This window comes from Psittacula echo (assembly GCF_963264785.1).
Source record: "Psittacula echo genome assembly, chromosome: 3".
NCBI classification, from domain to species: Eukaryota; Metazoa; Chordata; class Aves; order Psittaciformes; family Psittacidae; genus Psittacula; species Psittacula echo.
This window is the reverse complement of record NC_137736.1, coordinates 105,224,125-105,239,219: the sequence shown is the minus strand read 5'-3', so window position 1 is coordinate 105,239,219 and position 15,095 is coordinate 105,224,125. Positions and strand designations below refer to the sequence as shown.

The 15,095-nt window shown below is 37.5% G+C and overlaps 1 protein-coding gene across 2 annotated transcripts in view; it reads left to right on the top strand.

The window, feature by feature from the left end:
- The window catches only part of FRY (FRY microtubule binding protein), a gene marked incomplete at both ends in the record, with an annotated part of 167,064 nt that overhangs the window by 94,240 nt on the left and 57,729 nt on the right, over positions 1-15,095 (top strand). For both annotated transcript variants that reach the window (XM_080614000.1, XM_080614001.1), the window contains 9 exons: positions 166-326; positions 1,033-1,143; positions 3,139-3,293; positions 4,534-4,633; positions 4,936-5,107; positions 6,882-7,138; positions 8,653-8,799; positions 13,267-13,435; positions 14,187-14,277. In XM_080614000.1, coding sequence (XP_080470126.1) covers positions 166-326; positions 1,033-1,143; positions 3,139-3,293; positions 4,534-4,633; positions 4,936-5,107; positions 6,882-7,138; positions 8,653-8,799; positions 13,267-13,435; positions 14,187-14,277 — 1,363 coding nt within the window. The remainder of the gene's footprint in view (positions 1-165; positions 327-1,032; positions 1,144-3,138; positions 3,294-4,533; positions 4,634-4,935; positions 5,108-6,881; positions 7,139-8,652; positions 8,800-13,266; positions 13,436-14,186; positions 14,278-15,095) is intronic.

Below are 15,095 nucleotides of genomic sequence, written 5' to 3'. Positions count from 1 at the left end.
TTAGAATCAGAATCAGAATCAGATACTTTTAGAGTAAGTGTATATTAAATATTTCAGAAAAAACTCCCTTTCTGTAGAAATTTGAAATTCATGTCACCATCTCTGCCACATGGATGTTCATTTAGCATTAACAAATCACAATTATTTGTATTTCTGTTCACTTAGTTCACCACAGGAGATTTCTCTTCCCTCAGCAGAGCTTGAGGCATCACCTGTTCATCTTATTCAGCCAGTGGGCAGGACCTTTCAGTATTATGTTCACACCGCTGGACCGTTACAGTGATAGAAATCACCAGATTACAAGATACCAGTATTGTGCATTAAAGGTATTAAAGTTTCACTGCCAAAAAGAGTAGTAGCAATTTTCCAGTAATTGTGGGGTTTATTTCCTTTTATTTAACAGAAATTTAAATTGGCATACCTGATGCAAACTTTTACATGTACAGTGCTATCTCAGAATATATAAGCCACTGAGGTTATGCATTTTTAATTTGTAGACACTTTTCAAGGGTAATTATTTTCCAAACCAGGAAATAACAGCTTATGTACTTGTTATAAGCTGTATCACTTACACAGTTTAAATTTTTGCAGAAAGATACTATTGAAACATCTGTCAATTTAAATGTTTTTGTAGCTTGATTTTTGAAGACTGGGTAAAATGATAAAATGTATCTTGAAGAATGGGGAAACGGAGCTTCATTCCAAAATCCTTATACTGAGCATTATCTTGAATCCAGTAACACCTATAGCAACAGAATTACTGAATTCTAGCAAAAATCTGCTGTTACCATTTTCACCATAGTTCCCTTCAAAAGAAAACCAAGTGGCGACATGGTCTGGTGTGAGACCTCCCTGCCCATGGCAGGGGGATTGGAACTAGATGATCTTAAGGTCCTTTCCAACCCTAACTGTTCTGTGATTATATGTTTCTATGATTCTGTCATTTTTTTTAGCCTGGATCTAGACTCAAGTAATTCTGAAAGGTTAAATCATGTTACTTTTTTGTGTCACTAAAGTCTCTTGTGTTTTTAGGCCATGTCAGCTGTGCTCTGCTGTGGACCTGTATTTGATAATGTTGGTCTTTCCCCTGATGGGTATCTTTACAAATGGCTTGATAACATTCTGGCTTGTCAAGATTTACGTGTAAGTACTCACCAAAATGCAACACTGATGAATAATTTGAATCTGTGTACCAGGCGAGTGAAGAGTGTATGACTCTACAAACTATATACACATTCTATTTTTAGCAGGAAACAATAGCTTTATGCAAGGTTCTAATACAAAGGTATAATTAATTTAAAAGCATTTAAACCGTAAAAGAATCACTATTCCTGAAAAGATAACATAGGTAAATAATAAGATAAAAAACTGCCTTGTGGCTCAGTGTTACTTGCAACAGAAATTCAGGCTTTTTGTCAGCTGATAAAAAAAGGTTGAAAATGGCACAAGATGAAAAATATTTGTATTTCTATTTGGCGTATTTTCACCCACCTGCTTCAAGTTTCTGGGGAATAAGAATGTAAAATCCCTTCCTGCTTGGTAACATAGATGCTGGTGAAACAAATCTGAGTGCAAGCTGAGTGGGTAGATCTTCCAAAGAATTCAAGAGGATAAATGATTCAGGAAAGGCAGATTTTTTTTGTTTTTAAAAACATGTAATAGATTACTGTTGTAATCTTCTTTTCCATTTATTTGAAGATAAGTTTTGACTTCGTAACTACCCAGTCATATTTCTGTATTTAGAGCTGATTGGGCTAAGTCTTTAATTAAGGAGGAGTAGATTGGTGATTTACAGCAGGTAGGTAGAGAGCAATGATCTTTCACTTTGTGGAATCTTGCACTTTGACCTACTATTTTCCCTAAATGTCTCATACCAGCACAGGTGATTGTAATTGCTAAAAAATGCTGACAGCAAAACCTAAAGGCTTGTGGAGCAGCTAGAGGATACATGCTGTAGAAATGGCAATTAATTCTGAAAACAAGGTTGGACAAATTAGAAGAAGGGATAGTTCCAGAGAATATCTTTCAGAAAATAGATAAGACTTTGGAATGTTGGTAGGGATGGAGCTATGAAAGTATGTGTAAGTGATATGTAGAATTGAAATTCCTATGGGTATGGGAAGGAAACACACAGAATAAGAGAAAGGAAAAGATACACTTTTCTCCTGACTTGTTTTCATTATCATCAACAAATATGATATCACCATATCTAAATGATCATTGCTGGGGACAAAAATTACTGTTTTTTTTAACTCTTCCTTTGAAATGCAATATTTGGATATGATGGGTGAAATCTGTTTCACCCAAGCTAATCCCTGTAATTCATGGCTAATCATTGTCACGAAGGACTGTAAGTAAACTATATTGCCTGTGCAGCTAGTTCAGATTAAGATGAAAGGGATCCTATCTGGCTATTAACATTAAATATCGTTTGCAGTCCTACAGGTAGTTACCTACACTTGATGATAGAGTATTAGCAGGCATTAGTGTTTAGTGTTCAGTACTATCCTCTACTGAAGGAACACAAAGGCATAGTCCACACTGTACCAATGCTGTGTTTGTAGTGGTGGTGGTACCAGGATTAAGTTATACAAGGTCCATAGGGAGAGTTGTTAGATTGTTTGATGTAGTTGGATTAAACATACAAGTTTTCGTAACCTTAGACTTGAAAAGGTATTGTTCTTTGTCTGCCTTGCTTCGGTGTTAGTCAGAAGAAGGACAAACATGAAATTGTGTCACTTTATGAAACTCACATGAAGTATAAAGTAGACATTTAACAAATCAGTTAACCAATACAAATGGAAGCTGCCCAAGAACACCTATCAAGTATCTCAGATTTTCCAAAGATTCTGCTTTTTTCCGTGCTTAATTTTGGAAGCCTCCTTTGAAAATATGTTTTATTCGTGTAGTCTTTGTACATATGATTTTCTTTCAATTGAGGGGTATTGAAAACTAAGTTGCATCTCAACTCTGCTATCCCAAAAAGAATGTATTAAAAGTCCTCTGATTTCTTTTTACTGTGATTTCTTTTGGATACTTCATTGTCCCCTTGTTTTGCCTATCTCACTCACAATTGTAGACAATGAACATACCTGATTTCACCTGATCTCATGTTTTGACATGTATTTATTTGCTCAGGTTCATCAGCTTGGCTGTGAAGTTGTAGTCCTATTGCTAGAACTGAATCCTGATCAAATCAATCTCTTCAACTGGGCTATAGATCGATGTTATACTGGATCATACCAGCTTGCATCTGGATGTTTCAAAGCCATTGCAACTGTGTGTGGAAGCAGGTATTACTCTATTAATCTACACTTTCAAAAGTAAAAAAACCCTGGAGGTTCAGCTTGTGTTGTTGGTTTTCAGCCAGTCTTTTTTTTAACTCAGATGGTGTCACTTATGCTACTGTGTCCTAAAAATGAATCTTTCCCATACCTACAGTAAAAATTGAAAGTATGATCTGCATGATTTACTTTGAAGGGAAAGTTTAATTTCTAGCAAGCTGGGATTTTTATCAATATCTGAAAGATGTTAACAGTTTTTCCTCTATTGTATATCAACCTGTATAGTGAGGCCACTGCTTAAGCTGCTTGTAAAAATGGGCAGTAATGCATCTCACTGCTGATGTCTGTCTTTCTACAAGAAGCTGCTTCCCTTAATTTCCTTTTTCTTATTATTTTTTGAACTTAGTGAAAGGACAGAGAGACTGGTGTAGAGGATAGATTGCAGCTAGCAGTTGGAGTTACGCAGAATGTCCCAGGCCACACATGTATTTGCCGGTTTTTTAACACTAAAATGTCAAAATAGGAATTTTGTAGTAATCCAGGATTATTACATACACAATGAGAAGATGATGGTTCAAAATTGAATCAGGTGCATGTACAAATGATGATGAGAAAGCAGAAACTTATTTAGTGGAAATCCAAATACTATGACATGTGAATTGCTTTTCTATCAATATTCTAATTAACATCTTAATATGTTTACCCTAACAATTAATGTTGACTTTATAGATTGTGGGCTTTTTGAAGCAGTATTTCTTGTTTACGCTTTGAAAACCATTTTGATAAAACTGTCTAACATCCAGGAATGTTCATGTCAGAGATAGTGTCTTTTTACCAAAGGAACTGTTTTATTTGCAGCTTGGCTTAAGAAATACTTTATTGTGGAAATTTTCATGTTACCCATCTTCTCTGATGGGTATTGGCCTGTTCTGTAAGCAGTTCATATTATAAGTTAAAATGAATTGACAGTTATAGACGCAGGTATTGCATTTCTCACTGTGGGTAACTCAGTGCATTCCTAAGCATTAGTCTAAGGTAATTATAAATAATCCTTTCTTTCTTCCCATTCACCAGATGGCCCTTTGATCAAGCCGCCTGTATTCTTAAGAGCTCCCTTTCCCATATTCTGGTGGTAGAACAGAGAAAAGAAAGATGACATTCTCTTTAGACCATATTACAGAGTAAATCAGAGGAATATAATATGCATTACTCACCAACATTCACAAAAATGTACTGTTTGTTCTTCTAGGAACTATCCTTTTGATATAGTGACGCTTTTAAATTTGGTGCTGTTCAAAGCATCTGACACCAACAGAGAGATTTATGAAATTTCCATGCAACTTATGCAGGCATGTATCAGCAACTTTTTTTTCCTCCTATCTTTGGGTTTTTTTTGTGAACCTCTTATAAAGTAGTTTATTTGCTTTTTAGTTTTGTTTTGATAGTAAACAATTAGTTTTGTCTTGGCTATGAATTCTTACAGGAATATTTATATAAAAATTAATGGAAAAATAATAGTTATTATGTCTTTCAAATTTGGGAGTATACTCTGGAGCATATAGATCCTTCTCTGATATCTAAACTTGAAATGCTGACATTTCCTGAGTTAATGAATTTTTGTCTCATTACATTATTTTTTTCTCTTTCATAGATCCTTGAATCAAAGCTTTTTGTTTATTCAAAAAAGGTAGCTGAGCAAAGACCAGGCAGTATCTTGTATGGTACACATGGTCCGTTGCCACCTCTTTACAGTGTCTCACTTGCCCTTCTTTCATATGAACTAGCAAGAATGTATCCTGAACTCACCCTTCCACTTTTTTCAGGTACTTATATCTGTTTGACTATAACTGTATCTATTTTACATTTTTGTACAAATGGTAAACTGCTAAGACATTTTGACTGTGAACAGCAATTCTGTTTATAAATTTAGCTTGACCTGTTTTTATTCTGGTTCAGGTCAAATCAGATTTAATAATGCAATGTATATTTCCTAGAGGTACTGATACAAAGTACAGAATAGCTATTTAAAAACTATGCCACTTGCGTCATCTCAGGGTAACTTTGAAATTACAATGGTCCTGAGCAAGTTAAAGTGACATTGGCAAACTACTATAATGGATTCCTGTGTTAAGCAAGGTGATTCTTCTTATACATACATTTATATAGATGATTTATATAGATGATATAGAGGATAGAGTTCTTAATTTTGTATAAACATGACTTCAGCTTTGGCAAGATTGACTGCCTGTGTCCAGTTTTACTAATGATTCAAATCACTCTGAATGCATGATCTCTACCTTCTGTTATTTGACACTTCTGCAAGTCTTAGTATCATTTTCATTTTATCAGAAATATCTTTGTTGAGATTAATGAGAAAAATGTTAAAACATCAGACCTGCAGGAGCACCATTCAGAATACGCCCACTCTGAGACCATTCCTGGGAACAATGACACTTTGGGATGTATCTTCTGTTTTAATCCATCTAAATGTGTTGCTCTAGTTCTTAAATAACAGAATGCAATGTCTGCAACCATGGGAATCCTTACTGGCTCTTAAAATCCCATTCTGTTATTTTTACTGGGTCTGACAAAGGGTAAAGGAACAATACATCATCCATTTTGCAGTGCCCAAGATACTGTAAGTTATAAGTAACTGGTGTAGGGAAATTCTGATGGCTCATTTATCTTAAGAAAAAAAGCAAATGTTGTTCATTATTGCTGTTACCATCTATTCATGTTGCTGTAGAGGCTGTGTCACTTAAAAGAACTCAAATCTACAATCCAAATCAGGGCCCCTTTTCATACATCTAGAATCATAAGGAGAGAAAACAGTGTATGTCTTGAAGATTTTTAAAAACCAGGCTGCAAGGAAAGAAAAGAAATGTTAACTGTTCTGATTTTACAGAAGAATTCTGGTAAGGAGAGCTAATGTGGTTCACCTTGGCAGGAAGCCTGTCACTGTATTTCTTACCCAGATTTTACAAATCTCTTTCACTTACAGTGCCAGTTCATTTTTATAAACTATATAAAGTTCTTTATACAAGCACTCCTGCACTGGCAGCCAGCTATACATTTTATAGGCCTCCTCACAGGAAATAAGACTCCTAATATATGCAAGGTGGTTTTGTAAACTCAGTATAGCAAGTACCTTAAGATTTAAACTACAGCTTAGAAACATGGAGGCTAATGGGCCACTTGTAATTCTGCAGAACACTTTTGTATGTTTATTGTAATTCTTCAAAAGCTCTTGAAATTCTAGAATAACTGCCAGGAACTGAATTATCCTTTTTCTTCTTTATTGACATCTGTTTCACTTAATACCTAATATGGGCACAATAACAAGGGGTGACGTTCTGTTTCAAAGCCCAGAGTGTGTTAGTTATCTTAGATAGAAGACCTGGCCAATTGCTTGCTATAATTGAACATTAAAGTAATGTTTTTCTTCAGGAAGTTCAACTACATGCTTTTATATGCTTGTGATTTGCAAGTTAAAAACCATCAGGTAGCCTAACACATGTCAGAAATCTGATTTAAATTGTGTGTTTAAAGTTTATTCATAAACTAATATGTTGGCCTTTTCAACTTTTACAATTTTAGAGGTAAGCCAGCGATTTCCAACAACGCATCCAAATGGAAGACAGATCATGCTTACCTATCTGCTACCATGGCTTCATAATATTGAGCTTGTAGACAACAGGCTGCTGCTCCCTGGTTCAAGCCCTACTACTCCAGAGGATGAACTGAAAGACAAGGATGGGGAAATAGCAGCCACAAATGGACTAAAAGGGAATGGCTGGGGCTCTCCTGAGGCCACCTCACTGGTTCTTAATAATCTCATGTATATGACAGCCAAGGTAAAAAAGCAAAACAAAGAAACAAACCTGTAAAACAATTTCTGAAATATTCCAACTTAGATTTCTTAAGCAAAAGGTATTTAGGTTTCTTCCCTCTGATACCAGAAATTTTGCATGAGAACATTCTGTACTAATGAGATACAACCTTGTTTTTTGAGGAAGTTCCTTCACTTTTTCTTTTCAGGACAATGCTAAAACTGTTCTCTTTCAAAACATGAACAGTGTTTTACCCCATTTAAAAAAAAAAAAAACAACAAACTACTTAATAGTGAGAGCATGAAGGATTATCCGTGGAGGAACTAAGTTCAGTTCCCTCGTTTGTCACCTCTTGGATTAATGTCTAAGGCAGCAGATGAAAGTTTATTTGGGGATGAGAATAAGCACCTGGAATTTGTCCTACTGAAGTTCTTATACTGTTTAGGAAACACTTAGATACTCTTTAAGAAAGTGGAAAGGAAAAAGGAGTATAAATCTTTAAGGTACTAGTTAAAGCATTCTTTTGTAAAAGGGAAGATATTTTAGATCGAAGGTCCTGATGAAGGACCAGGAATTCCTTTTTTCCAATTAGTTTTTCATCTAAAATGCCTAAGCAGCTGGTAGAGAAGGTACTGGGAATCCATCTTTTCCTTCTCTTTGCTGAGTTGCAGGCACTAGTGTGCTGTGCCTGATCTGGCACTGCTTCTGCCAGATTCAGTATATATGTCTAAACTGCTAAATACATAAACTCCAGGAAGCAATGCTTGGCACCTATGTCATATGGGACAGAATGGTTTATATTTCCTAACTTGCTCAGGGTTAGTGCTCTCTCAAGCCGAATGTGTGCTACATAGCAGTAGATTCTGGATCTTGCCTCATATAGAGGCCCTGTAAGTAAAACATCATTATTATTTTGTGCGCATTTTGTCATATGAGCATGTCTGAAGTAATGTGGGGGCTGTACTTCAACCCACCAGAATGTTTTCTTGATACTTGTTGCATATCCAGGGCATGGTACTAGCTCATGAATTATCTGATGGTATGGTATCTCTAGGATATTGTTAGCCGAATTTTATTGGTTCAAAACAGCTGTGATACATTTTCACCTTTAATGCATACCAGCAGCAGTCAGAGTAAGTTGCTTCCAAAAACCACATGAAGTTTTTGCTCCAGAGTGAACAAGCGTGCTTTCTTCAAATTATACCAATTGACCTAGCATTGAGGCTGTCTGTGTGATAGAGGAACTGACATCTTGAAGTGCCAGTGTAGATGACAGCAGGTGTAGATGACAGCAGATGTAGATGCCAGTGGCAGTGTAGATGCAGCTTTATTTGTGATTTAAGTCTTTCTGTGGATCTGAACCTAATTACTTTTAAATAGAATGTATGCTCTGACACCTGTCAGGTTTTTAAAATACTGGTTTGTCACTTTTTACAGCACTTTACTCTTGGTTTTGCATGAGAAAATGCTCTCAAAGAGCATGCCTTAGTTTGGAGGTCTGCATATTTCAGGAAATCTATGTCTGTGATCCTTTGCAGTATGGAGATGAAATTCCTGGACCAGAGATGGAAAATGTCTGGAATGCTTTGGCCAACAATGACAAATGGAGTAACAACCTTAGGATAACACTGCAGTTTCTCATTAGTTTGTGTGGTGTTAGTAGTGATACCATCCTTTTACCTTATGTAAGTGTTTGCACTTTATTTTATTTACTGTTGGTTGCACAGGTTTTAATGAAGAAAACACCTATCACCTACATAACATTAATTTGTGTTTCAAAAAAGAGAAGTACCAACATATTCCCTCGCATACTGTACAGAATTGTATCATGGGAATAAATGAGCCAGGAAACTGAAATTCAGGAAAGGAGCTGAGTAGTGGGAATATCAATCTCCACCAGCAGAGCACACCTCATTTCAAGCAAGAGATAGGCTCTTTTGAGCAAAGAGCAACTTTGCATGTCTGTGTAAAGGGCCAGTAACAGGGACTGGCCATAAATTTCCAGAATAAATGGGAAAAAATACTAGAAGTACTTTTTCATGTCAAAATTGCATAAAAATTTGCCATCTCTATATCTTAAAAATTTTATTAAAGAGACAGTGACTGTTCAGAGGTTAAATTAACTTGCACAAAAAATGAGGTAAAAATATTCAATGCTTATAATTTTTCTCATTTATCAATTAGCTACATTCTTTCCTTCTTCAGCAGACTAAGGCTTTATGTGGTTCATAAAAGATATAAGATAGCTAACCATTATAAGCTCCTTACCATACCAACTTTTGCCTTTGCATGGCATGAATTATATAACTGTTCCTGCAATGTGCAAATCAAACTGTGCAGGGGTATTGTTATTATTCAAGTTAAAATAAAATCAGGGCTGTCTGAGAAAAGCAAGATAGTTCCATTCCCATGTTCCTTATTGCTTGGTTGCTGGGTGAAACAGAATCTAAATTTAGTAAATTTTCAAGGACAATTACAGTATTCTGTTTTATTAGTTATTATCTTTCTATTGATTTCCCTGAAATAAATTTGAAATTAGTATTAATAGTATTAAACTTATATAAAAAGCCTCATAAACATCCTTCATTTACAATTGCTGAAATAATACTTTTCTTTAAGTGTTTAGGGTGGTTGCTATGCATAGTAGAATAAAGGAAATATAGAAGCTCAAAAAAATATTCAGGATGTTGTACCATAGACATTTTTTGTGTTGTACCATTTGAAAGTGGAGTTGGTGTAAGAACAAGCTCAAGATTTATATAAGAGTACAAAAGGATTGATCTCAAATGTCTTGAGGGTAATGAAGATCTTTCCATCAATTGTGACAGAGTGACAGAGGCTCTCCCAGGTTTTTCCAACCTGACTGATCCTACAATCTATGACAGACTTGGGATCAGACCCAAAGGTGGCCTCCATGAGGAGGAGCTGTGTTGGCAGATAACAAATGCAAATCACAGAGATAAGAGGCAAAATGAGTGCTGTTGCATTTCTCACAGCTAACAAATGAATAGGGGCAGTTTTCTAACAGGAAGGAGTAATTCTGTGCTGAGTATGTGTCTCACTCCTAAGTCTGTAGCTTGACTGAAAATACCTGCTAACCCTCTCACTTCTTGCCCAGGAGCCCCTCACATGCAACTTCTTCCCGTCCAGATACTTGCCAACCCAGACCTTTCAACACATCCTTTTTCCAAAACTGTTGCCATCCCACAGCTCTGAACAGCCTACCTCAAACCCCCTTCTTACCCGTAGCAGTCTTCTTCATATTCTTTCCAGACCCTCTTGCCTCAACGCCTGGGCTCTCATAGCCCTGTCCTTCTACAGGACAATACAGTCCTCTTACTCCACAAAGACAGCAGTCTGTTTCAGCATCTGCTCAGCATCTGCTGTTTTGCCTGAGGGACCTTTCTGCTTATCCTTCCAGCCTTCTAGTGGCTGTTAAGACAATCAGGTTTTCATTGGTTACAGCTGAGAAGGTTCCTGTGTTTTCTGCCTCTCTGTTAGTCTCTGTTCTGTAATGCTGAGTTAAAAATCTGATTCACAGTTTTGCAAAATCTGAAGAAGTTTTCTGTAGGAAGCCTGACTGTGCTTTTGAGTCACCCTTAACTTACAACTTTGTCTGGAGTAGGAAGATACACCAGGCTCATCTGCTCAGTGCTTGGATAATGCCCTGGGGTTTGCAGATAAGAAATCATACCTAAGTCTGCTAACTACACATGCTACTGATACCATAAACATGTATCTTCCATTGTCATGTAGATAACACATACACATTAGGAAATAAAGATAATTCGTACAGTTTATCAGCACTGTTCCAGCTCACCTGGGCTCAAAAGATCAGGCAGTTGCAAGATTGCCACTTTACCAGTCTCCTTTTGGAGCTGTCTGTACCCCAAGGCGGTTACCAGCTGCTTCATGCCTTCAGCCATCTGTTCTGCCCATGTGGGTTCAAGCTAAAAGCATTCCTGACTTATTTTATTTGTGTATTATTTATTTATTTTTAATCAGCTAAATTCATTGCCTTGTCTCTTGTTTTCTTTAAGCATTTTTTTCCCAGTGACCCAGTGCAAAATGCTAAACTGTCCTTTCTTTCACATACATGCTGAAAGATTTCTTGGAATATTTATGCTTCAGAAACCTCTTCAGCAAAGACTTACTGGAGGCAACATGATCCCTTCTGGAATGAAAGAAGCTTGAAGTGGCACTGTGAGCCCACCTAGAAATGAGCCCTGGAAAGGAGTTGGATTTGTATCTAGAAAGTCTCTGGGAAGTTTTTTGTACAGTAGAGTATAAGAGACTTTAAATATGTACATTTTCTCTACTTTAAGCAAAAGAAAATGAGAAAAAAAAAAAAGAAGAAAAGAGAAGAGGTCAGGAAGTTTATTTTAACAAAAGTATTTAAGAGTATAAGAACAGCAATACTTGGTGAGGCCAACAGGCAGTTCAATCCAGTGTATCAGCTCCACTATAATCATGTTAGAGACATCTTTAAACACAAGAAGGCAGCCACAGAGGTATGCTTCCCCATATGATTTCCCATCTTCAACAGTTTATAAATTAAAAGGTTTTGAGCCATACTGAGTCTCTGCTTATAATAACCATCATAAAATCCAAAAGGGTTTTTTCTGCAAGAATTTAGACTAATTCAGTCTCAGTATCTCAACAGCCCTCCCTCATTGCTGCAGTGCATACAATAAAGTTTGAGGTCTTGTTAAAAGATACATAAAAATTCCCAGAATTTCTGTGAATGATACTCAGATTTTTCAGATCAGGATGCATGAAGTCTGTATACAAAATCACTCTGCCTTTTTTGTTCTAAGTAGTTACTCAGTGCCTGGCTTATTCTATTCTGGCTGCCTCTTTCACATCAGCTGTATCTGGAAATAAACACATGTGGATCTAGCTTTCTAGATGAGAAGTTTGCTCCATTCAAGAGAGTAAAATCCATCATGTGGAAATCACATACTGAAACTATAAATCCCTGAGTGTAATTCAGAGTTAGTGCTGATATCCTTAAATGATAGGTACAAAATTAGATGGGTTTTATATGTGGGTGTTATATAGTTCTACACATAAACAGCTCATTTGTGGATGGTAAGCAAAAACTTTGGCATAATTCATAGAATCATAGAATCATAGAATAGTCAGGGTTGGAAAGGACCTTGAGATCATCTAGTTCCAACCCGTCTGCCATGGGCAGGGACACCTCACTCTAAACCATGCCAACCAAGGCCTCATCCAACCTGGCCTTGAACACCGCCAAGGATGGAGCATTCACAACCTCCCTGGGCAACCCATTCCAGTGCCTCACCACCCTCTCAGTAAAGAATTTCTTCCTTATATCCAATCTAAACATTCCCTCTTTAAGTTTTAACCCATTACCACTTGTCCTGTCACTACAGTCCCTGATGAATAGTCCCTCCCCAGCATCCTTGTAGGCCCCCTTCAGATACTGGAAGGCTGCTATGAGGTCTCCACTCAGCCTTCTCTTCTCCAGGCTGAACAGCCCCAACTTTCTCAGCCTATCTTCATACGGGAGGTGCTCCAGTCCCCTGATCATCCTCATGGCCCTCCTCTGGACTTGTTCCAACAGTTCCATGTCCTTTTTATGTTGAGGACACCAGAACTGCACACAATACTCCAAGTGAGGTCTCACGAGAGCAGAGTAGAGGGGCAGGATCACCTCCTTCGACCTGCTGGTCATGCTCCTTTTGATGCAGCCCAGGATACGGTTGGCTTTCTGGGCTGCGAGTGCACACTGAAGCCGGCTCATGTTCATTTTTTTATCGACCAACACCCCCAAGTCCTTCTCTGCAGGGCTGCTCTGAATCTCTTCTCTGCCCAACCTGTAGCTGTGCCTGGGATTGCTCTGACCCAGGTGTAGGACCTTGTACTTGGCATGGTTAAACTTCATAAGGTTGGCATCAGCCCACCTCACAAGCGTGTCAATTAGATCACAGATTCACATTGCTGGAGCCAATATCTTGATATCAAGATGAGCCGTTTTATTTTTATATGAACAAAATGGATGCAGTTGTGTGGTTGTGTTGACCCAGAGTAACATTTGCCTTATGGCTCTTTTCAGTGGTGTAATGTAACATGTATTGGTTTCTTCAGAAATGTACTTTGAACTTAACTGTTATTTTCTTCTCTAGATAAAAAAGGTTGCAATATATCTATGTCGCAACAACACTATTCAGACAATGGAAGAGCTGCTTTTTGAGCTGCAGCAAACAGACCCAGTGAACCCAATAGTTCAGCATTGTGATAATCCTCCATTTTACCGTTTTGCTGCCAGTAACAAAGCCTCAGCTGCAGCTTCTGGTATGACCTAAATATACTTTCCATTTATGCTTTCCTGCTCTTTTGAGTCTTTATCTCTTAAAAAAAACCAAAAAACAAAACCACAAACCTCTGGCTTTTGTGCCCATTCAGATCTGTGTATATATAAAGTGTGAATTGTAGGCCCTGTTGCACATCTAAATTATAGTCCTTTTTGATTCCTAATGTTGTATACACTTTGTAAACATATGCTTTATTCTTTCAACTATTTTAATAGGATATTACCAATGTTTGGTGAACTCACATGAGGTGGTTCTTTTGCCACTAGTTTCTCAGAACAAGAAGTCATCATCAAGGCTGCCATCACAGCAGATACACCAAAGCAGCAGTTTCCTGAAAACTGAGAGCCTCAAATGTGTGACGGTTCTGTTTCCAGACCCTCATGCTGTTTCCAAGCTGTAATAGTCAAAGACACTTAAAGGACCAATCCCAAATTTAACCTTGTCAGTGTTTTGTCAAATTCTTGAAGAACAATAGTTTATGTCACCTGAGAATGAGCTTCCTTTAAGGAGCAGAAGCGCATCATTATGTTAATCAACCCCTCAAAGCATGTCAACTTTGCATCATTAGTCCTCGTTTGTAGAGGTAGCAGTGTCCATTCATACGTGCAAATACTTGCAGGATGATAATTTTGACTGTAGCTACTAAGAAAATCTAAGTTATGGGCTTTTATTCCTTTGTATATACTGTCTGGTGCATGTGACAAATGTTCTTACTGATATCTCATATATAGGAACCACTTCTAGCAGCAACACTGTTGTAGCTGGCCAAGATAGTTTTCCTGATGTAGAGGAGAACAGAATGGTGAAAGAGACTGATGAAAGGTTTGTGGTTTGTTTGATTTGTCTTTTTTTCCCAAAATGTACATGTTTTCCTATGCTAAGGGTGAGATGTTGGGCAAAGTTCTGCATTGTTTTGTGAGGAACTCTGATGCTCAGACTGATCCTGAGCGGCATTATCCCACTAAAGCCATCTTAAAATAAGCTTATATAAAGGTTAAAAAAAAAAGCTTTTTGTGTAATTCTCGTTCCTGATGTTGCTTAATAATAAATTGCAGAGGAACATTTGTTAAATACATCGAATGAGCTGTGCTAAGTACATTGTGGTTTTGTAGGAACTATCCACAAAGAAAGAAAATCAAGAGTGTGTACCAAGTAATGACTACTAAAATCTTTATGAAAAATCAGGTTTGATCACACCTTTTGCTTTCATGAACAGTGAGTAAAATTTAATTTTAAAATTAAGCCTTACAGAAGAATCACAGAATCATAGAATAGTTAGGGTTGGAAAGGACCTTGAGATCATCTAGTTCCAACCCCCCTGCCATGGGCAGGGACACCTCACTCTAAACCATGCCAACCAAGGCCTCATCCAACCTGGCCTTGAACACCGCCAAGGATGGAGCATTCACAACCTCCCTGGGCAACCCATTCCAGTGCCTCACCACCCTCTCAGTAAAGAATTTCTTCCTTATATCCAATCTAAACATTCCCTCTTTAAGTTTTAACCCGTTACCACTTGTCCTGTCACTACAGTCCCTGATGAAGAGTCCCTCCCCAGCATCCTTGTAGGCCCCCTTCAGATACTGGAAGGCTGCTATGAGGTCTCCACGCTGCCTTCTCTTCTCCAGGCTGAACAGCCC